The sequence below is a fragment of the Pleurodeles waltl genome, chromosome 10, assembly GCF_031143425.1.
Source record: "Pleurodeles waltl isolate 20211129_DDA chromosome 10, aPleWal1.hap1.20221129, whole genome shotgun sequence".
NCBI lineage: Eukaryota > Metazoa > Chordata > Amphibia > Caudata > Salamandridae > Pleurodeles > Pleurodeles waltl.
In genome coordinates, this window is record NC_090449.1 from 896,521,138 (window position 1) to 896,538,556 (window position 17,419).

The 17,419-nt window shown below is 42.1% G+C and overlaps 1 protein-coding gene across 1 annotated transcript in view; it reads left to right on the top strand.

The window, feature by feature from the left end:
* Nucleotides 1-17,419, top strand: part of LOC138260831 (ranaspumin-like) — a 48,607-nt gene that overhangs the window by 11,535 nt on the left and 19,653 nt on the right. The window contains exons 4-6 of the mRNA XM_069209256.1: nucleotides 8,026-8,085; nucleotides 8,382-8,435; nucleotides 10,161-10,226. Coding sequence (XP_069065357.1) covers nucleotides 8,026-8,085; nucleotides 8,382-8,435; nucleotides 10,161-10,226 — 180 coding nt within the window. The remainder of the gene's footprint in view (nucleotides 1-8,025; nucleotides 8,086-8,381; nucleotides 8,436-10,160; nucleotides 10,227-17,419) is intronic.

A 17,419-nucleotide genomic window follows, 5' to 3' on the forward strand; every position in this document is an offset into this window, starting at 1 on the left:
CTTAATTCAACTGATTAGGTGTAAAACCGTGAATATGGGGAAGGGTAGCCTATACATCACCTTTGTTGATTTGCAAGCGATATTTGATACAGTCCAAATGGCCAAGCTTTGGCAGGTTCATAGTGATATGGAGATTCTGCTAGACATGGTAACTAGGCGGTTATACACTGGCAACTACGCATGGGCCTATAGTGACCCTAATAGAGAACTTACAAAGAAAATAGAAATCAATCAAGGGGTCCAACAGGGTTGTGTTTTGGCATCAACAATATCCACCTCTCAAAATGACTCTACAATGATGGATGGACTGAAAATCCAAGCATTATTTTTGTTGATGATAGAATTTTGATTTCAAAAACACAGAAAGGCCTCCTTACTTTGATTGAGAGATTTAGGCAGTTTTGTGGGACTAATGGCTCTGAATTAAATGCCTTAAAAATGAAACTAATGACTTTTAATGTTAAGGATGCACGCAAGTAGATAATACGAATGGGTACTAATTTAGGAAGATTCAACAACTTTGGTTAACCAGGTATAGGACTGTCTGTTAAGGACAGGTGGGGTGAGCAAATTGAGAAAACAGGTGTTGTTTAAAGCGTAGGGCAACCGCCATTGTCAAGTTCTTTAGGGATTGTAAAAATTACCCAGACCCCCCCATACTAAAGGTTTGTAGAGCTCAGGCTGTTAGTGCTGTGATTAATTGATCTGAAATGTGGGGCCATTGTGGAGTTGAAGCTCTTTTACCACCAGAGAGTTCCTTTATGCATTCCTTATTAAGGCTCCCACAGAGCTGTCCTCTCTTCCACTTGCATTTAGACCTAGGTGTTCAGGAGATAAATGACCACACCAGATTGAAACCCGACTTGTACTGGATTTAAGTGTGGTCTATCAAAATACTAGCTCACCACAGAGCTAGACTTCGCAATGTGATCAGTAGAACCCAGGTGTTAAATATCCCCTGGCTAAAGTACATACAAAATTGGATAAATAATCTAGCCTTGAGAGAGCCATGGGAGATTCTAACCTCCATTACCCCTAGTACACGCCTAATTGTAAAACAAATTTTTTAGAAGATGCCCTGAACAGAAGAGTGAACACTCCATCTTGGGGGAGTTTAACGGACACTTTTATAAATATGAAGGTTGATTTTTATTTTGAGGAATTCCTAGATTTGTTTTTATCACCTCTATCTAGGAAATAGCACATCCAGTTAAGGCAGGGTACACTTCCTCTGTCCTCTCTCACAAGATATTGGTTGAACCTAAAGTTTAGCAAAGGTACATGCTCTGCTTGTAATTTAGGTCAAGAAAATGTTAAACCCATTCTTTCTTTTTTTGACCTGCGTATAGCTATCGGCAGTTAAAATGTATTAAATGCTTATCGTTGTCATTTTGGCTTAAGCAGTACTGGGAGTCCTAGAGGGTTGTAGAGCAAATACAATCCCAATGATTGTGATCCATGACTTCAGCTTTTCCTATACTGCATGGTTGGTAAGAATAAAGCCCTTGGAGGCACATATTTACAACCCCCTGCTCAACCATGGAGTCACCTTTTTGGACGCTCCAGCAGCACAGACTGTAATCCATATCTATGAAGCCATGCAAAACCACTTTGCTTGGCTTTGACTGGCCTCATAGATACTGGAGTAAGGCAAGGAAGCACAAGTCACTGCTTGCCTTAATCTGCACCAGGGCGGCGTTAAATGAGCATTGCATTGTGTTTTCCCACACAACTTCCATGGGTTTTGACGCATTCCCTGATTTTACAAGGACATAAACCTGGGAATATGTCAAAATCTTCCACCTCCCCAGGGCAGGCGTAATGAGAAGATATATTTTATTTCTTGTTGTTGTTTCTTCTTTCTATGTGTGCTACATTCTGCAGCACAAAGAGAAGTGATGATTTCTTTTTGAAAAGCAAGGATGACCTTGCACTGTGATAGAGATTGGGAATGTTAGCATTGGATGTTTTTTTAATTCATTTTAATCTAGTATTTTCCACCTGTCTTTTATCTGTATTGAATTCTATGTTGCTGATGAATCTGTGAAATTCAAACTGGCAAATTAATAAATATACTGGGATCAAACTTACATTTTCTTTAAATAATATTAAACTTTTTTTCCTAATTAATATCTATTGCAGTGGTGTAGCATTAGTCCCTACAGCCTCTGCGGTTGCGGGGGGAGGCAAGATCCATCATGCCCAGGGTGTAACAAAAGCCGGTTAAGCCTGAATATTTCTAAGATATATAAGGCTAAGGGGCCCCTCATCACATTCTGCAGCGGGCTCTATCATTTTGTGTTACACCACTAATATACTGCAGAAGCATGAATAAGTATCCAATACCTTTACGTTTGCTTGATAGATTTTTAACCTTTTTAAGCAAGTATTGTCTTATAATTATTTGGGGAGACTTCAATATGTCATTTGAACCATGTGTGCTGGTAACAGATTTAGCAAAGGATGAGGATTCCTATTGGGGCATCCTGGAATTAACTGCACCTCTGAAGACAGAACTTAACAGGTCAGCACTGCTACTTGTTGAGCTCACAATATTATATGGTCTATGGGCTTACAACGGCCATTTCCCCTCAGAGAGGCACATATAGTTGCAATATTATTTTTTACTTCTTGATGTATGCCTAAGGCAAGAAATGGTTGACATGATGGTCACATGAAAGTGGCCATAAACCTGGGTCCTCCATTTAACTGTATCTTTGATTGATGATTTATCATACACTGGGAACTCTGGAGGCAATGAATAAGTTATCACTAACAATAGAAGGTATGTAAAGTGGGTTGATATAGATGGCACCCCAATGGTCATTATATCAATCTATGAACTTGTAATTTACATTGCGTCCCTCTACCATGCTTGTGTAGGCACAATAACCTGAAATAACGTTTTTGAAAGATATCAGAACAGGGACAGTAGTAGTTTGATTGTGACTGTTGGACAACTAAGAGCCTATTGGTTACTGCTATTAAGCAGGTGATGGGGCAAAGGTAAATAGGAAGTAACAGGAAAGGCTTACAATTTTTTTTTAAAGGAGCAATGTTCACATACATACAAAAATATGTTGAAACCTTTTGGTTCACAATAAATGCAGTGGGGGGCATAAGAATGCTATGAGATAAGAAGTTCCTATCCCGTGAAAAGAATGGGTTGTGCATCTTAAAGCTCTTTATAGTGATTATTTAGAAGCGGACATTCATAATGCTCAAATAGAATTTCTTTATGGCCAGCAAAAGAACACTTTTACCATTGCTATTACTTTGATATGTTCTGAAATGTTATCAGTTGTTACCTTATTTAAATGCCCTCTCAAATACCATAGGAACAGGCGGTCTGGTACCACACTCATGGAAGAGTGCAAAAATAGTACTACCAATTTTTATACAAGGATGTTGTAATATACCTGGCAACTAGCAATCAATCAGTTCGTTTGATAATATGCAGTAGATATTCTTCAAGCCTGTTCTCAATAGGCTCATAACCTGGATTATTGAAAACGAGATTTTGAATCCATACTAGGCCAGATTTAGACCAAAGACAAGTATGGTTGAATAGATCTTTTGCTTCATTTTGGACTAAATGAAGGACTGTGGACATTGGCCTGAGCACCTTATATGTTGCTTCTTCGATTTACAGGCAGCTTTTAACATGGTCATGGCCCCAGAGTCAAACTATGGAGGGTACCTGCAGAGACAGAAGTTTCTTCAGACTTGTTGGATTTTGTAAGAAGGATTTACACAGACAATTATGCTCTGGTCCGGCAAAATCAATCAATCAATGAATCAATCATGACATTTGTAAAGCACAGCGATATCACCCCTAAGGGTATTAGGGTGCTGAGGGTGCCATGCCTCTGTCAAAAATCCACGTCTTGAGTCTCCTTTTGAAGTCTGCCAGGGAGGGAGCTTTTCAGAGGAGTGGGAGCAGGCTATTGCAGGACTTGGCTGCTGTGTAGGAGAAGGAGCTGCCTCTGCTGCAGCTGCAATGGATGCAGGGGGTTTGTGAGAGGTTTGGCAAGGTGGAGCTTAGTTGTCTTGCTAGGACGTAGAAGTGGTTGATGTGGGATGAATAGGTTGTGGAGATCTTTGTATGCAAGTGTAAGGATTTTAAATTGGCATCTCTTCTGGATGGGGAGCCAGTGGAGGTTCCTGAGGTGTGGGGTGATGCGTGAGTGCTTGGGGAGGTTGAGGATGAGCCTGCCTGCAGTGCTCCGAAGAGTCTGGAGTTTTAAGCAGCTGGGAGGACACTTGAGTGTAGAGAGCATTGCCATACTTGAGGTGGCTGATGACCAGGGCATGCATGACTGCCTTTTTGGTATATGTAGGGATCCATATGAAGACTCAGCGGATCATATGGAAGATGTAGAAGAAGAAGGAGGCGACTTAGTTTACTTGTCGATTCATGGATAGTTGGCAGTCGAGGATGATGTAGAGGCTTCAGGCGGGGTCTGATGAAGATCGCATTGGTTGGAATTCTGCTGCCCGCCAGTTGTGGTCCCATATGGAGGTGTTCTTTACAGAGATCAGGAATTCTGTTTTGTTGGTGTTTAGTTTGAGTGAACTGTTTTTGATCCATGTTCCTACGTTGGTCATGGCATTGCGGAAGTTGGATTTGGCGCTCTGGGGGGTCTTGGATGAGTGAGATTATTGGAGTGTTGTCATAGAAGGAGACTATATTGAATCCTTAGGATCTGACTATGTCTGTGAAGGAGGTCATGTAGTTGTTGAAGAGGGTTGGGCTGAGAGAGGATCCCGGGGTACACCACAGGTGATTTATTTTGGGTGTAGAAGTGAAGGAAAGAAGGTGGATGCTCTGCATGAGGCCTGAGAGAAAAGAGGTGACCCACTTAAGGGAATTCCATTGAATGCCTATGTTGTGGAGTCTGTTGAGGAGAGTGTTGTTGGAGAGTGTATTGAACACTGCAGAGAGGTCAAGAAAGATCAGAGCTTCTGGCTCTCCTTGGTCAAGGAGGGTCCTGATATCGTCTGTGGTGTCAATCAGTGCAATCTTCGTGTTGTGGTTGGCCTTAAATCCTGATTGTGAGGTGTCGAGAAGGTGGATTCATTCGAGGTAGTCGGTCAGCTGTAGGATGATGGCTTTCTCAAGCACATTGGCCGAGAAGTGAAATAGGGAGCTCAGTCTGTAGTTTTTGAGGTTGCTGGGGTCATCAGAGGGTTTCTTTAGGATGGGACTGACTTCTGCATGCTTCCATTCGTCCGGGAAGGTTGACTTGGAGATGGAGGTGTTGAGGATAGGGGTTTGTTCCTTGCTAATAGCAATGGCTCTGAGGTTGAAAATCCATTGTGCTCTTTTTGCTGTCTTGATATGGTGGTGGTAGTTGTTGAGGGTTGCCTTGTAGGTGACTCTGTTGGAGGGGACGTTGGTCACGTGCATTGTTTCTCAAGTTGGTGGAAGTCACATGTGGAGATTTGAAGTGTACCATCTCACTGGCTTGGCTGTATTGTTGGGTTTAGTTGGTTTCATTGGGGCGACTCTGTTGGAACAGTTGGTGGTCGAGAGGAGAGGTTTTTGACAGCCTAGTTGGGATGGAGGTATTCCATGGGCTTGGGTTTAGTGGTGCCTATGGCCTGTGCCCATCGGCTCTTAGTTACCTTGTCACAGCTTCAGTGGGGGTGCTAAGGTGCTTTGAGGTGGTGTTCTGGGAAATGGAGATGGTGAAGCAGATGATAACGTGGTCGGTCCTGGTGAGTTCAGTCACATGGGTGAAAATTATCTGTTGCTAGAAGTGAAGATGGCATCCAGTGTGTATCCGGCTTTGTGCCTGGGTTTGGTGACCAGTTGGGTGAGGTCGATGTTGCTGAGGTTCTTCATGAGGGAAGTGGAGTTGGTGTCGCTGGGATCGTTAAGCTGAAAATTGAGATCGTCCAATAGGAAGCACTGAAGGGAGTCAATGGTGAGGTAGGCAGTGAGGTTGGCAATGGAGTTGCAGAAGGCTGGGCGTGGTCCTGTCGCCTGTATGCGAGGCTGCCTCACCCCCTGGTGTTAGTATCAGTCTGCAGTTAGATCATCGTCGGTGATGGTGCATTGGATGGTTTCCTTGAAGATGATGGCGATGCTCCTGCCATGTTTGTTGGTGCGATCTCGGTGTACTATGTTATAGCCATCAGGGGTAGCAGTGGCAATGTCTGGGTCTGAGGAGAATGATTGCCATGTTTCAGTGATGAAGGCGATGTTCGGGTCGTTGGTGGTGATGGTGTCCCAAATTTACATGGTGTGTTTACATAAGGAGCAGGCTTTCAGCAGGATGAAGTGGAGTTGTGCTTGGTTGTTTGTAGTCTTCTGTGTAGGTGCAGTGCAGGCGTTAGTGAGTATAGGTGGGTCCGTGTTCCAGAAGAAACAACAAACTGTCCAAAAGGATAGATGTTAGAAGGGCTGATTTTAGCTTTTACCCATATCCTCTTCATTAGTTTACTCTCTGATGATGATTCTTTATTAATATGTAGATCCCAGAAAGGGCTTCAAATTTTGGTACAGAGGTTTGCCACTTTTAGTAGCAATGATGTCTTGCAGATTAACACACCGAAGACTACATTTAATCCCCATAGAAATTTCAGAACTAAAACGAGGCTGAGAGCGATCTTTTTGGAGAAAGTGATGGTGTTCGATTTTGTTGACATCACACTTTCCGAATCTCAAACATGGCCTGCGCAAATTTAGGAAAGCACATTGATACTGAAACATAGAGGATATGCAATAGTCATGTTTGCAAAGCACACAGCAACTTTCACTGTATTTTCGTCTCTCAAGATTATAGAGCAAAGGCAGTTAATTCTGCCATGTATCGTTCATATTTATGGTGGCATAGTGCTGCAGAGTCCCTCGGGAAAACCCAAAAATTATTTTGTGAGATACTGGTTGAAACTTCCCCATAACTCCCCGCTAACTCCCCGCTATTGCCATTGTGATTAGACTGGGACTTAAAAACAATAGATAGAGATGCTAAGTTAAGGCACATTTTATATTGGTTTCAAATCTTGTGAGTGAAGAGATAGAACCATATAGGCAGCGGCTGTATGACGTCATTTCAAAACCACAAGAGCTCAAGATACTTTGGCTGATGCACATAAAAATAGTTTAGAAAATCTTGGGTTGAGTGAGTCTTCGACTTCATCTATTACATCCAGAGCCTACAACATTGTGAAAGAGAGGTTCTGGTACTTGGTCTCTGAGAAACAACAGACCTCCCTACCCCTAGGCAGATAGACTAATTGTTTTCTATCTCAGAAATGTGACTATATATTCAAAGCATTTTTGGATTATATAAATTCTTCCTCATCCAGAACTTGGTACATAAAGTTTAGATTTGGCATCCTTCTCATAGTATCCTTTATGTGTATGTTGATGCCCTCTGAATTTCAGTGTACCCTGTGTCTTGTTTTTCACCAATTTCAGAAAACAGAGGGACATGTTTTAAGGTTTTTTTGCATGGACTATACAAGACCAAGATCTAGATGGGTTAAGCCACTTTGCCTGGTGCTGGGATTTAGGAACTACCAAGATGCTATAAGAACATGTATGTGTGATCAAGTCTGTGTGCGGCTTTATTCCATCTCAAATTTTCTACATGCGGCTTGGCAAACAAGAGCCAAAGTATTACAGTTATGATAATAATTAAATATTGAACTCAATGTATAGATACTAAATTGATAATTTTGAAAATGTTTTTTCTCAGCAAATTGAATGTCATTTTATATTGAATGTAAATATGTGATTTTATATGTGTCATGTATGGATCATTCTTTGATGCTTTTCCTGTCACATATGTGTTTTACTACTGATATTATCCATTGAGTGTGCCACTGCTGGAGTCAGGGAATGATGCCCCTCTTGGAGATACTGGAACGCCTCTACCTTTAGGGTAGAGATGCAAGCAGGCAGTCAGTATTGTGGCCCTTTATGAGTAAAATATCCTAACTGCAGCCTTCTCGTCTCACTCAGACATGAACTGTATATGCTATTTGTAACCAGTTTCTGAACATTTCCCCCAGACCAAAGAATGCAGCCTGGAAGAATGGACACAACTTTTAGCTGAAGTCAAAGAAACCATGGTACAGTGTTGCTGAATTAATATTTTATTAACTGCTATATTTTTGGATGTGTTTGAGGGTAATCTTCTACTGCCAATAAAGGAACATAATTTCAGTGTATTGTAATATTGAAATAGTACATCAATGAAAGTTTTACAGTCTTTGATCTTTTAAAATCTACTCAGTAATGACAGCTTTGTATTTATTGTTTTAGTTGTTCACAACATACAGCATATAACATATGCAATTTTCCAATACTGGCTTATTTTCAATGTTTATGGTTATAAGAATATTTTGCATTGTTTTATTATTTCCAGAAAGACACTGGATGTGTGGTTGATCACCTTCTGTTAGGCGGAAATCCAACAGTGGTAAGTTCTTAATTTTTAGCTTGTGCTGTTGTCTGATTCCAGAATTACCGTTCACATCTTATCCCTGATTCAGAGATATGTCCCTAATCCAAATTGTCTGTCTTCAGTAACATCTCCCCTGAGCACCTCATGACAATACTTAGTGGCTATCTCTGGGGATGTCTCACATCAGTACAGTTCTTGTTGTCTGTCTCTGGTTATGTCTCCCCTGAGAGTCTCAGAACAATACTTAAATGTTTGTCTCTGTGATGTCTCCAACAAGGACCTTAGTTCAAGACTTAGTGGGCATATTTGAAGGGGGGTGGGATACTCTTGAAGATTTTATCATCACTCCAGTGTAGCTCTTTGATAACACTAATGAGGCAGTACCAGCTATGTGCAGATGAAAAGCCTATCTCCCTACCCCAAAAAGTTTAACCCCAAGGTTGGATCAGCTACAACATTACTCTAGCTTCACCTCCGGGCATAACCTGATGTAATGGAGTGGGTATGATATACCAAGCAAAGTAAATGTTTACTCACACATCCTGATGAAAATGGCACAACAATCAAGCACTTTGTGCAAATATTGACCTAATTTTAGATTTTGGTGGTTGGGTTATTCTGTCACAGCGTTGACGGATATCCCTTCAACTGAAATATAAATCCCATTTATGTCCCTGAGTTTTATCTTTTGGCAGATGGGATATCCGTCACCCCTGTGATGGAGTAACCCATCCTATGAAATCTAAACCAGGACCATTGTCTGATTTTTTTCTTTTGAGCCTAGTACTGGGTAAAGTGACTACAAGGAAACTGAACATGTGCTTGATGTTCCTGGAGGTTTTTCACCTGTCTACCAAGATGGTTTCCAGGGAAAATAGCAATGTGTTGATTGTCATTAGACTTTCTTAAATCTTCTGAACACTTTCAAATAGTTCAGCAGGATCAGTATGTCATGTTGTTGTGGTCAGTGCTTAGGATCATTTAGATTTTTAGAGTGGAGGGTCTCTATGAAAGACGCCAGGCTGATACGTCTCCCTGTTTTTCATGTTAGTAAAAGCCAACATTTTGTCCATCATATTTTTTGCCATGGTTATAAGGTGAGCCCTAGCAGTGCTAAATGAAGATAGTTCTCTGCCACAGTTTATAGCTAACTGATCTGTTAAAAAGTTAAACCGCAGAAGTATTTTCCCACTTACACAGTGGTAAATGGGTGTTTGACACTGGAAATTTAAAAGAGTGTTCCGCCTTTCGCTGGAAATGTAGCAGAATGTGCTGATGTAGCTAAGCTAAACAACAAAACATAGCACAGTGGCATAACCCAAATCCAAATTGGCAACACAACTGACACATAAAGGGATCAGAACAATACAACAGTCAAAGGTGAATACAACACAGTAAAACACATCAAAAATACAATGTCATGCTAGAGGAACAAAACACAGCAGCACAAACAACAAAATAACATATCATCTTCATTAGAACATGCAGCACAACAGATATGTACAAATATTCTTCTCACACAGTACCAGCAATAGAAATGTGTTTTATAAGACAGGGATAAAAGGTGTTTGCACCAAGAACTTCCAGAAATATTTTCACGGTCATGTAATAGACCAGGCCAGAAATGCTTTGTGATGCATCCCTATGTGTTTCATTTGTGAGTCTAATGCACTTTTAATCTTTTTGGATTTGAGGACAATCCAGGCTCAAATCATTAACAGTTTGTCTGTTTTCTTCTAGGAGAAAATTGCAGCCAAAGTTGGAAAGGCTCTGCAACAACTTCGTGACCCTGTCAGAAATCTTCTGGTAATGCTAATTCAGTTGGGGTGAATTTGTGTTATATGCCTTTTTCAATGTATTGTGTGACACACTCACATAAACACACCATTTCAGGACTCTTTGAAATACAAGGTCCATCTTAAGCAAACAATATACAAACAAAGTTAAAGAGAAGGCAGGCCCGTCCCTGGAAACCCATTGTAAAGGCACAGATTGTTGACTCATAATATAAATATATATAGTATATGTCTAAGGTTTCTCCAGAATGAGCACGCATGGGCTGTCTACAGGACCACCTCCCTCATCACTAACCTTTTAACTTCCTAATAAAGATATATCTCCACTAAATACCAGTGCAAACATGCTAGCATTCTTGACTGTACTGTGTAAGCGAAGAAAGGCTCCCTTAAAATACCACGGTGTTCCTTGAAAATGAAACCATAAGGGTTTTGAAGTCTCATTAGAAGTCACTCAAAAATATAATACCATTAACACATGTAAAATGGAAGACATCCATAGCTCCATATTAAGGAATGCTATCAGTTCAAATACATGGCCAGATTTAGAGTTTGGCGGATGAGTACTCTGCCACAAACCTGAGGGATATCCTGTCCACTGTGTTACAATGTCCATAGGATATAATGGAATCGTAATACAGCAGAATCCTTCACGTTTGTTACGGAGTAACCCCATCTGCCAAACTCTATACCCTATGTCCTTGTCCAGACATATGTCCATACAATTGCTCCTCATAGTCTCTCTCAAGATGAAAATTCAACCCCACTGAACTCTCTTTCACTCATCCATCAAGCCAGGTAATAACCCTTATCCTTCAAGTTTTCTTCATTTGGAGTCCTCAGATTTATTGTTTTTGGGTGAAACCTTCTAAAACTGTATTTTTCACACTGATAGATACATGGTGCACATGCATGACTTTGTCTTGAGGCCTTAGTGATATGCTGTGCCTCACAAATCAGCAACAAATTAAAATGGAGTAAGTAAGCCTATGCAATTTTCCCAGAGGTGGCTGATCCTTGCAACTTTGTCCACACAAAAAAAATGGTTACTAATACAGGGTATTCTGAACCCGTTGACATGCTTGATACCATTCATGACCAAGAATCAGAACCTATGGTGATCTACATATGGTGACTCTGTATTTAGAGTGGCATAGTGAACAATAATATGGTGAACTGGAATGAGCCCCAACATAATTACCAGTGGCTGAGTTTAAATCAAACATACTACTTCTTATTTTTTCGTTTCTCCAATTTAAATGTCCGACCATTTTCAGTTTTTAAAAAGTGCTCATATTTTCTGCTTGAAATAGGGCTACACAAACTAAAAAGATTTATAAGATGGAATATGACCCACCCTGTGTGTGCGCAGAAATCCTTTCCATTTCTCAGAGTTAGACAATATTAATTTCAGTGTAATTGGAGAAGTAAATGGAGAACCACAAATGGAAGATAAAATGAGGTCTGCCTGAACTGATTTATGTGGAGGTGGCCACCAAGGTGATGTAAGTCTTTGCCAACCTCCCTCAGATTTCACTTTTAAGCTATGGTTGTTGTAAGAAATTGCCTCTTTTGACCTGGCAGACCCCCATTTTATGCGTGGAGAATTATTTGATTTCAAACTGTGAGTGCCCTGGGCACCTGCTAAACAGATTCCCAAGGCCAGATTTTGTTTCCCAACATTGGACTATGCTTGACACTTGAGCCACCTTTGTAAGTCCCTTGTGAATGGTACCCCTAGTACCTAGTACATGGGTCCTGAAGAGGGCCCCCCCACAGAGCTGCACCACCAATTGTGCCACTCTGAGAGGCCCCAAACCAGTCTCATACAGACTGCAATTGCAAGTGTATAACAATGTGTAACCAAAGTTGCAGACTTGACGTGGCACTCACCAAGAGTGCCATGCCCAATAACAATGCATGCAATATAGGTAACTCACCCCTCTGGCAGGCCTTGCAGCTCTAAAGGCAGGGTGCACTATAAAGCATGTGAGGGCATATGTGTGCATGAGCAAATATGTCCCTACTGTGTCTTTGCTAATTCTTAGACATAGTAAGTGTACAGGGAAGCCATAGCAAAAATCATGTGCAGGACACTGGTCATTACAAGTTCCCCAGCTACATGATGGCATCTCTGAACCCTGGGTTTTTTGGTATCAAACAACTCAGAATAATAAACCCACACTGATGTCAGTGTTGGATGTATTATAAAATGTACCCTGAGGGCACCTTAGAGGTGCCTCCTGCAAAACCTAACAGCCCTGGCATGGTTGCTGACTGGCCCTAACTAGTCTGCCACAACCAGACATGATTTCGGACTCCTGGGATGAAAGGTTTTTGCTCTCAGGAACCAGAACACAAAGCCTTTCATGGGAGGAGGTGTTGCACCTCCTCTCCCAAGCAGGCACTCAGGCATTTTGCGGCAGCGGGCAGCTTTAAAGGCGATGCTGCATTTGAAATCTGATATCTGCCTCTGCTGCTAGTAGTAGGTGGCCACCCAATGGTTTTACCCCCACTTTAGCTTGGAAAATCAGCTGGGACCATAGCAAGAATATGAGGAGTAGCCATCCTCAGCCTGCACCACCCCTCAGGTGTGGCAGGTGAGGTGACGACTCCATTTCATTTTCCTCCATTTTGGATATCAGGAAAATATCAAATAAGGGTTAGGGATGTGACCCCCTCTCACAGGAAGTAGTCACTTAGTGGGTGTAGCAACCTTATAGTAGGTGGCCCATTGGCCACTACCAGGTACTCCCCCTAGCACACCCTAAATACATTATTAAGAGTGCATCCTTGGAGCAAGACCTCATATTTGATGGACAGAAAGAAGACCAGTACAATGAGGATCCAACGCACAAGAACTGAAGCCCTGCTGCACAAAAAAAGACACCAAACCCTGCTTGCTGCTCCAAGGACTCGACTATTGCCACTGAGGTTTCGCCTGGAAAGCAGAGGGACTCTACAAAACCCCAGAGCACCTCTAGCCTTCTAAAAATCACCAAGAACCTCGCACTGAGTGAAGGTTTCACTCCATGCACCCAGCAGGCAAGGAAACCACAAATTCCGGTTGAGTGGCCATCTTCTGCCCAATGACTCAGAGCCAGCAGCCAAGCCAAATTCCGTGCAACAGCCCTTGAGGGCAAGATCTGCCATTATGCCAAGTTTGGTGGCACTGTAACTATCCAGGGCTTTGGCATACCACCATCCGTGTTACCAGACCCCCACCATTGAACACCCAGAAGCAAAGTCCCCTCTAAACTCCCAAAAGCCCAGACGCAAGCACCAGTTGAGGAACTTCAGGACACCCAAGAACCAACCCCAAAGTGTCCCTGCTGACCTGCAGTCCACCCTCCAAGTGACCTACTCCTGACTCCAAGGACTCCAAGATTCACGACTCATTGCTGACCTATCTGCGCTGCATCTGTCTTCCCTGGCCTTTGCATCAACAAACCAGCTGTGCTGTAGGGGTCCTTAACCCCTTGTGATCTCCAGCCTCCAAGGGGACCCACTAGACTTATCTTTAAGTCCATCTTTGCAGTGGCTGCCATCTCCTTTGGGCGCCATCTCTAAGACCATTAGCCAGCTGCTGCTTCTGTTTGAAACGGGAACTGCCGGATGTTCTCTGGCTGGCCCTTTGGACACTTTGATGACCTCGACCTAAAACTAGAAGGTGATTTTTGTGAGAGCATTGCCTGATTTTCTATGCATTTTTAAAGTTGTTCCCATTGATTCCTATTGAGCTTAATTGAGCGCAGAAATGCAACATTTTCTAAACTTTGAAAAATCATAACTAAAAAAGTACTTACCTTATATTGGTGTCCTTGGTCTTGAAATATTTTTAAAAACCTATATCATTTTTTAAAATTGGCCTCAAGTTATTCTTCCGAGTATGATACTGTACAACAAATGCTTAGCACATCTCCTGGATTATCCTAACTGCTCACCCATTCTACAACAAAAACAGAGCATTAGGTGGTCTGCTTTTTTGTCTCTGGATGCCAAAGTGGGGTTGCAAGGACTCTCTGCACATGTCACATCTTTTTAGTATGCTATATAGAGAGCCGGCCTCCTACAATTGTGATGTACTAGATGCCTTGATAAAGCAATGCATCTGAAGCCTGAGCAAGAACCTCTTGGAAGTTCTTGACAAGTTTTGACCAACCTGAATTGATACTATAAGGAAGTTTGAGTCCACAACTTCTCTTGGACCTTTGGTTGATGGAACAGCCTGAATAGGTGTGTGGAGTCCACAATAATGGCCACCTCAGTAGAGGTGGGACAATATGGCATGCTACACCTGGAGACTTAGAGTGGCGGGTAGGAGACTATAAAGGCTGAAGTGACTACTTTATACTTGCCGCATTAGTACAATGCTAGCAATGACTCCTGTCTTGTCCCAACATTTCTATTGTCTTTCTTATGCTCCTGCAACCTAACGGAAGAGTAAGCGCATGCCTTCCAAATGTGTCTTAATTGTTCTCTCCACTATATTTTATCTTTTCACATTATGGCTTCTTATACATAGCTCTGGTGTGTTGCCGGACCACAGTTTAGTTATATGAGTGCACTTTTTTGATTCTGAAGGGGAGAAACTGGGAGGCAAAGTCATTGCTAACAGACAGGCTAGCAGCGAGGTTGATGTGTTTGCATAGGTTATAAGTATTGCAATTTCATGGTATTCATGTTTTCCAGTCCTTTATAGATGGTCCCACCCACTGACACGGGCAATACATTTCCACAGTGATACACACCACCCACTCTAGTTACCAGCATCAGCATGCAAAGAGCTGTTCCATGGTTCTATGAAGGTGTAGATGGACCCATGGCAGCACAAATTGCTGGAACAGCCCTTGTATTGAACTTCAGCAGCGATGGTTCTACTGACAAGCTTGTGCCTCATCTTTTAAGGCCTGGCATTAGCCAAAACCTTTCAAGTTTATCAAATTTATGTGCATATATAATGTAGCTTTTGTACAAAGTTGGAGTATAAATTGATGAGGGTGACTACCCACCTCAAACAAAAATTCACAATCCTTGCCAGGATGACCTGCTGGAGTCACTACATAAACCTAAGCCTAGCCCGGTGGGAACATTGTAATATGACCGGGGGGAGGTAGCCTGTATGATGGCTGCCTCCTCCCCACAGCTTTGGCGGTCGGAGCTGTAATGAGGCCCTTAGTCTCTCAAATGTAAGTCAGAAATCTTTAGTGGGGCAAGACAGCAGGATATGGACAAAAGGGGCTCCACAATGTCAGATTGCTGTTGGACGAGGTCCCAGTGAAGTGTTGACTTTTGGCTGGAAAGTTCTGAGCAGTTGTTCAGACTTAGTTTCTTTTCTTTGGACTTGGATTCCTCCAGCAGGGTAAGGCTGTAGGCTGTTGCCGAAGAGGGCCCCGCAAGGCCAGATACATTCCAATCGAGGTCCTGCTGAATCAGATTAGAGGTCAGCTTTATAACCCTAAAAGACCACATATTTGTCCTGGGTACACAAGACAGCATGTCCAGCCCTTCATTGCCCTTCTCAGGTAACAGACAGCAGGTTTAGACCCTTTCTGATATTTCCACAGGTATAGTAGTGCCTGGCAACATCTTCGTCCAGCAGTGCCTGGCAACAGTCTGTTGGTAGGGTGATTCCTGGCCCCGCCCCTAATGAATAGGGCAAACGTTCACATGGGTAAGCAACATTTCCTGTCTGCCCTCCTGCAGACAATCCCACAGTGCCCCTCTCTGCATAAATCCAAGATGGTGAAACCCTTCTCCCCTTGTGCAGAGCCTGTGTGCCCACCACATTGGTGAACAAAACCTCCTCTGTTAGCACTCTAAACCAGTTCTGAGGACAGCTCCCCTCCCCATGTGATTGGAGCCTGCCTTGCTGGGGGAGCCAAGAAGCACCCTGCCCAGGTTCCAGCTATTCGTTGCCTGTGACAGAGTGGGTATTTTTAGAGTTTATCAAATTCCTGGCCACAGCCTACTCGCTATTCTGTTGAGGAACCAACATCTCCCACACCCAAGGCCTTTGCCTCTGCTCTGAGGACAGTTTCCCCACATCATCAAAAGGGTATTCAACTGCTAGGTGACAGACGGAGCTCATGCAGACTTACTCCCAGAGATATTAGGCAGGGTAAAATGTAACTTTCTAAAAGTACCTTTACCTTAATAATTAATCAAAAACAATTTTACCATTAAATTGCATTTTTCATAACTATTAAAATGAGTCCTTGAATTAGATTTCTGGCTGCTTCCTAACTGAAAGCATCATTTTTAAATGTAATGTAATAAGGTTAACCACTGTTTTCCTTTGGAGTAGTCAGCCTTGCCACAGTGAAAATAGCTTTTGGGACCTTTTTATCCTTGTTTAATATTTAACTTTTACATGTAATACTTTTAATACCACAACATCTGCCTTATAAGGCTTACTAAAGGGGACATGTAAGTATTTAAAAGGAAGGTTTTGACCTGACAAACATGGTTATGTTGACAGGTCAAATTTGCAGTTTTAAAACTCTTATTTGTACTATCACTGTAGTAGATGGCACAATAGTTACAGTAGCCCAGTAGTGACATTTAACTTACAAGATATTGGTACACTTTGTACCAAATACTACAGTCTTACGGGTAAGTTAAATGTGCCAATTACGAGCATACCAATTTAATCATGTTGAATGAGGGAGCACAGGCACTAAACCACTCATTTACACGGGGTAAAGTGCACAGAGTTCTACAGCCAGAAAACACAGATAAGGCAAAAATCTGGGAAAACATGATGCAAAAGATGGTCATATAGGAGGTTTCAGTAATCTCTCATCATCTGTTCATTTTTCACATTTTTAGGGTTCCCACCAGAAGGTCAGCCAACTATAGCCATTGATTTGCCTCTCTGTGAGTGACAACATTCCAATCTTGCACAATGTGCACACACCCAAAAAGTAGTCCACTTCTACAGTATTACAAAACCATTCCTGAACATTAGCAACACCAAACATTTGGCATGTAGCACCAGACCTGCTGACTTTACCAATGCTTGCTCATTTTGTAAATTGGATGGAAGCAATGAAGCCTGTACCAGGCAACATAGAGATCCAGGGTCACCAGGTCAGTCAAAGGAAGTAGACAAAAAAAAACAACCATGATCATAACTAAACAAAATTACCCAAAAACATTTTCCCTTACCTGATGTTTGACTAATGAATATTCTTAAACTGG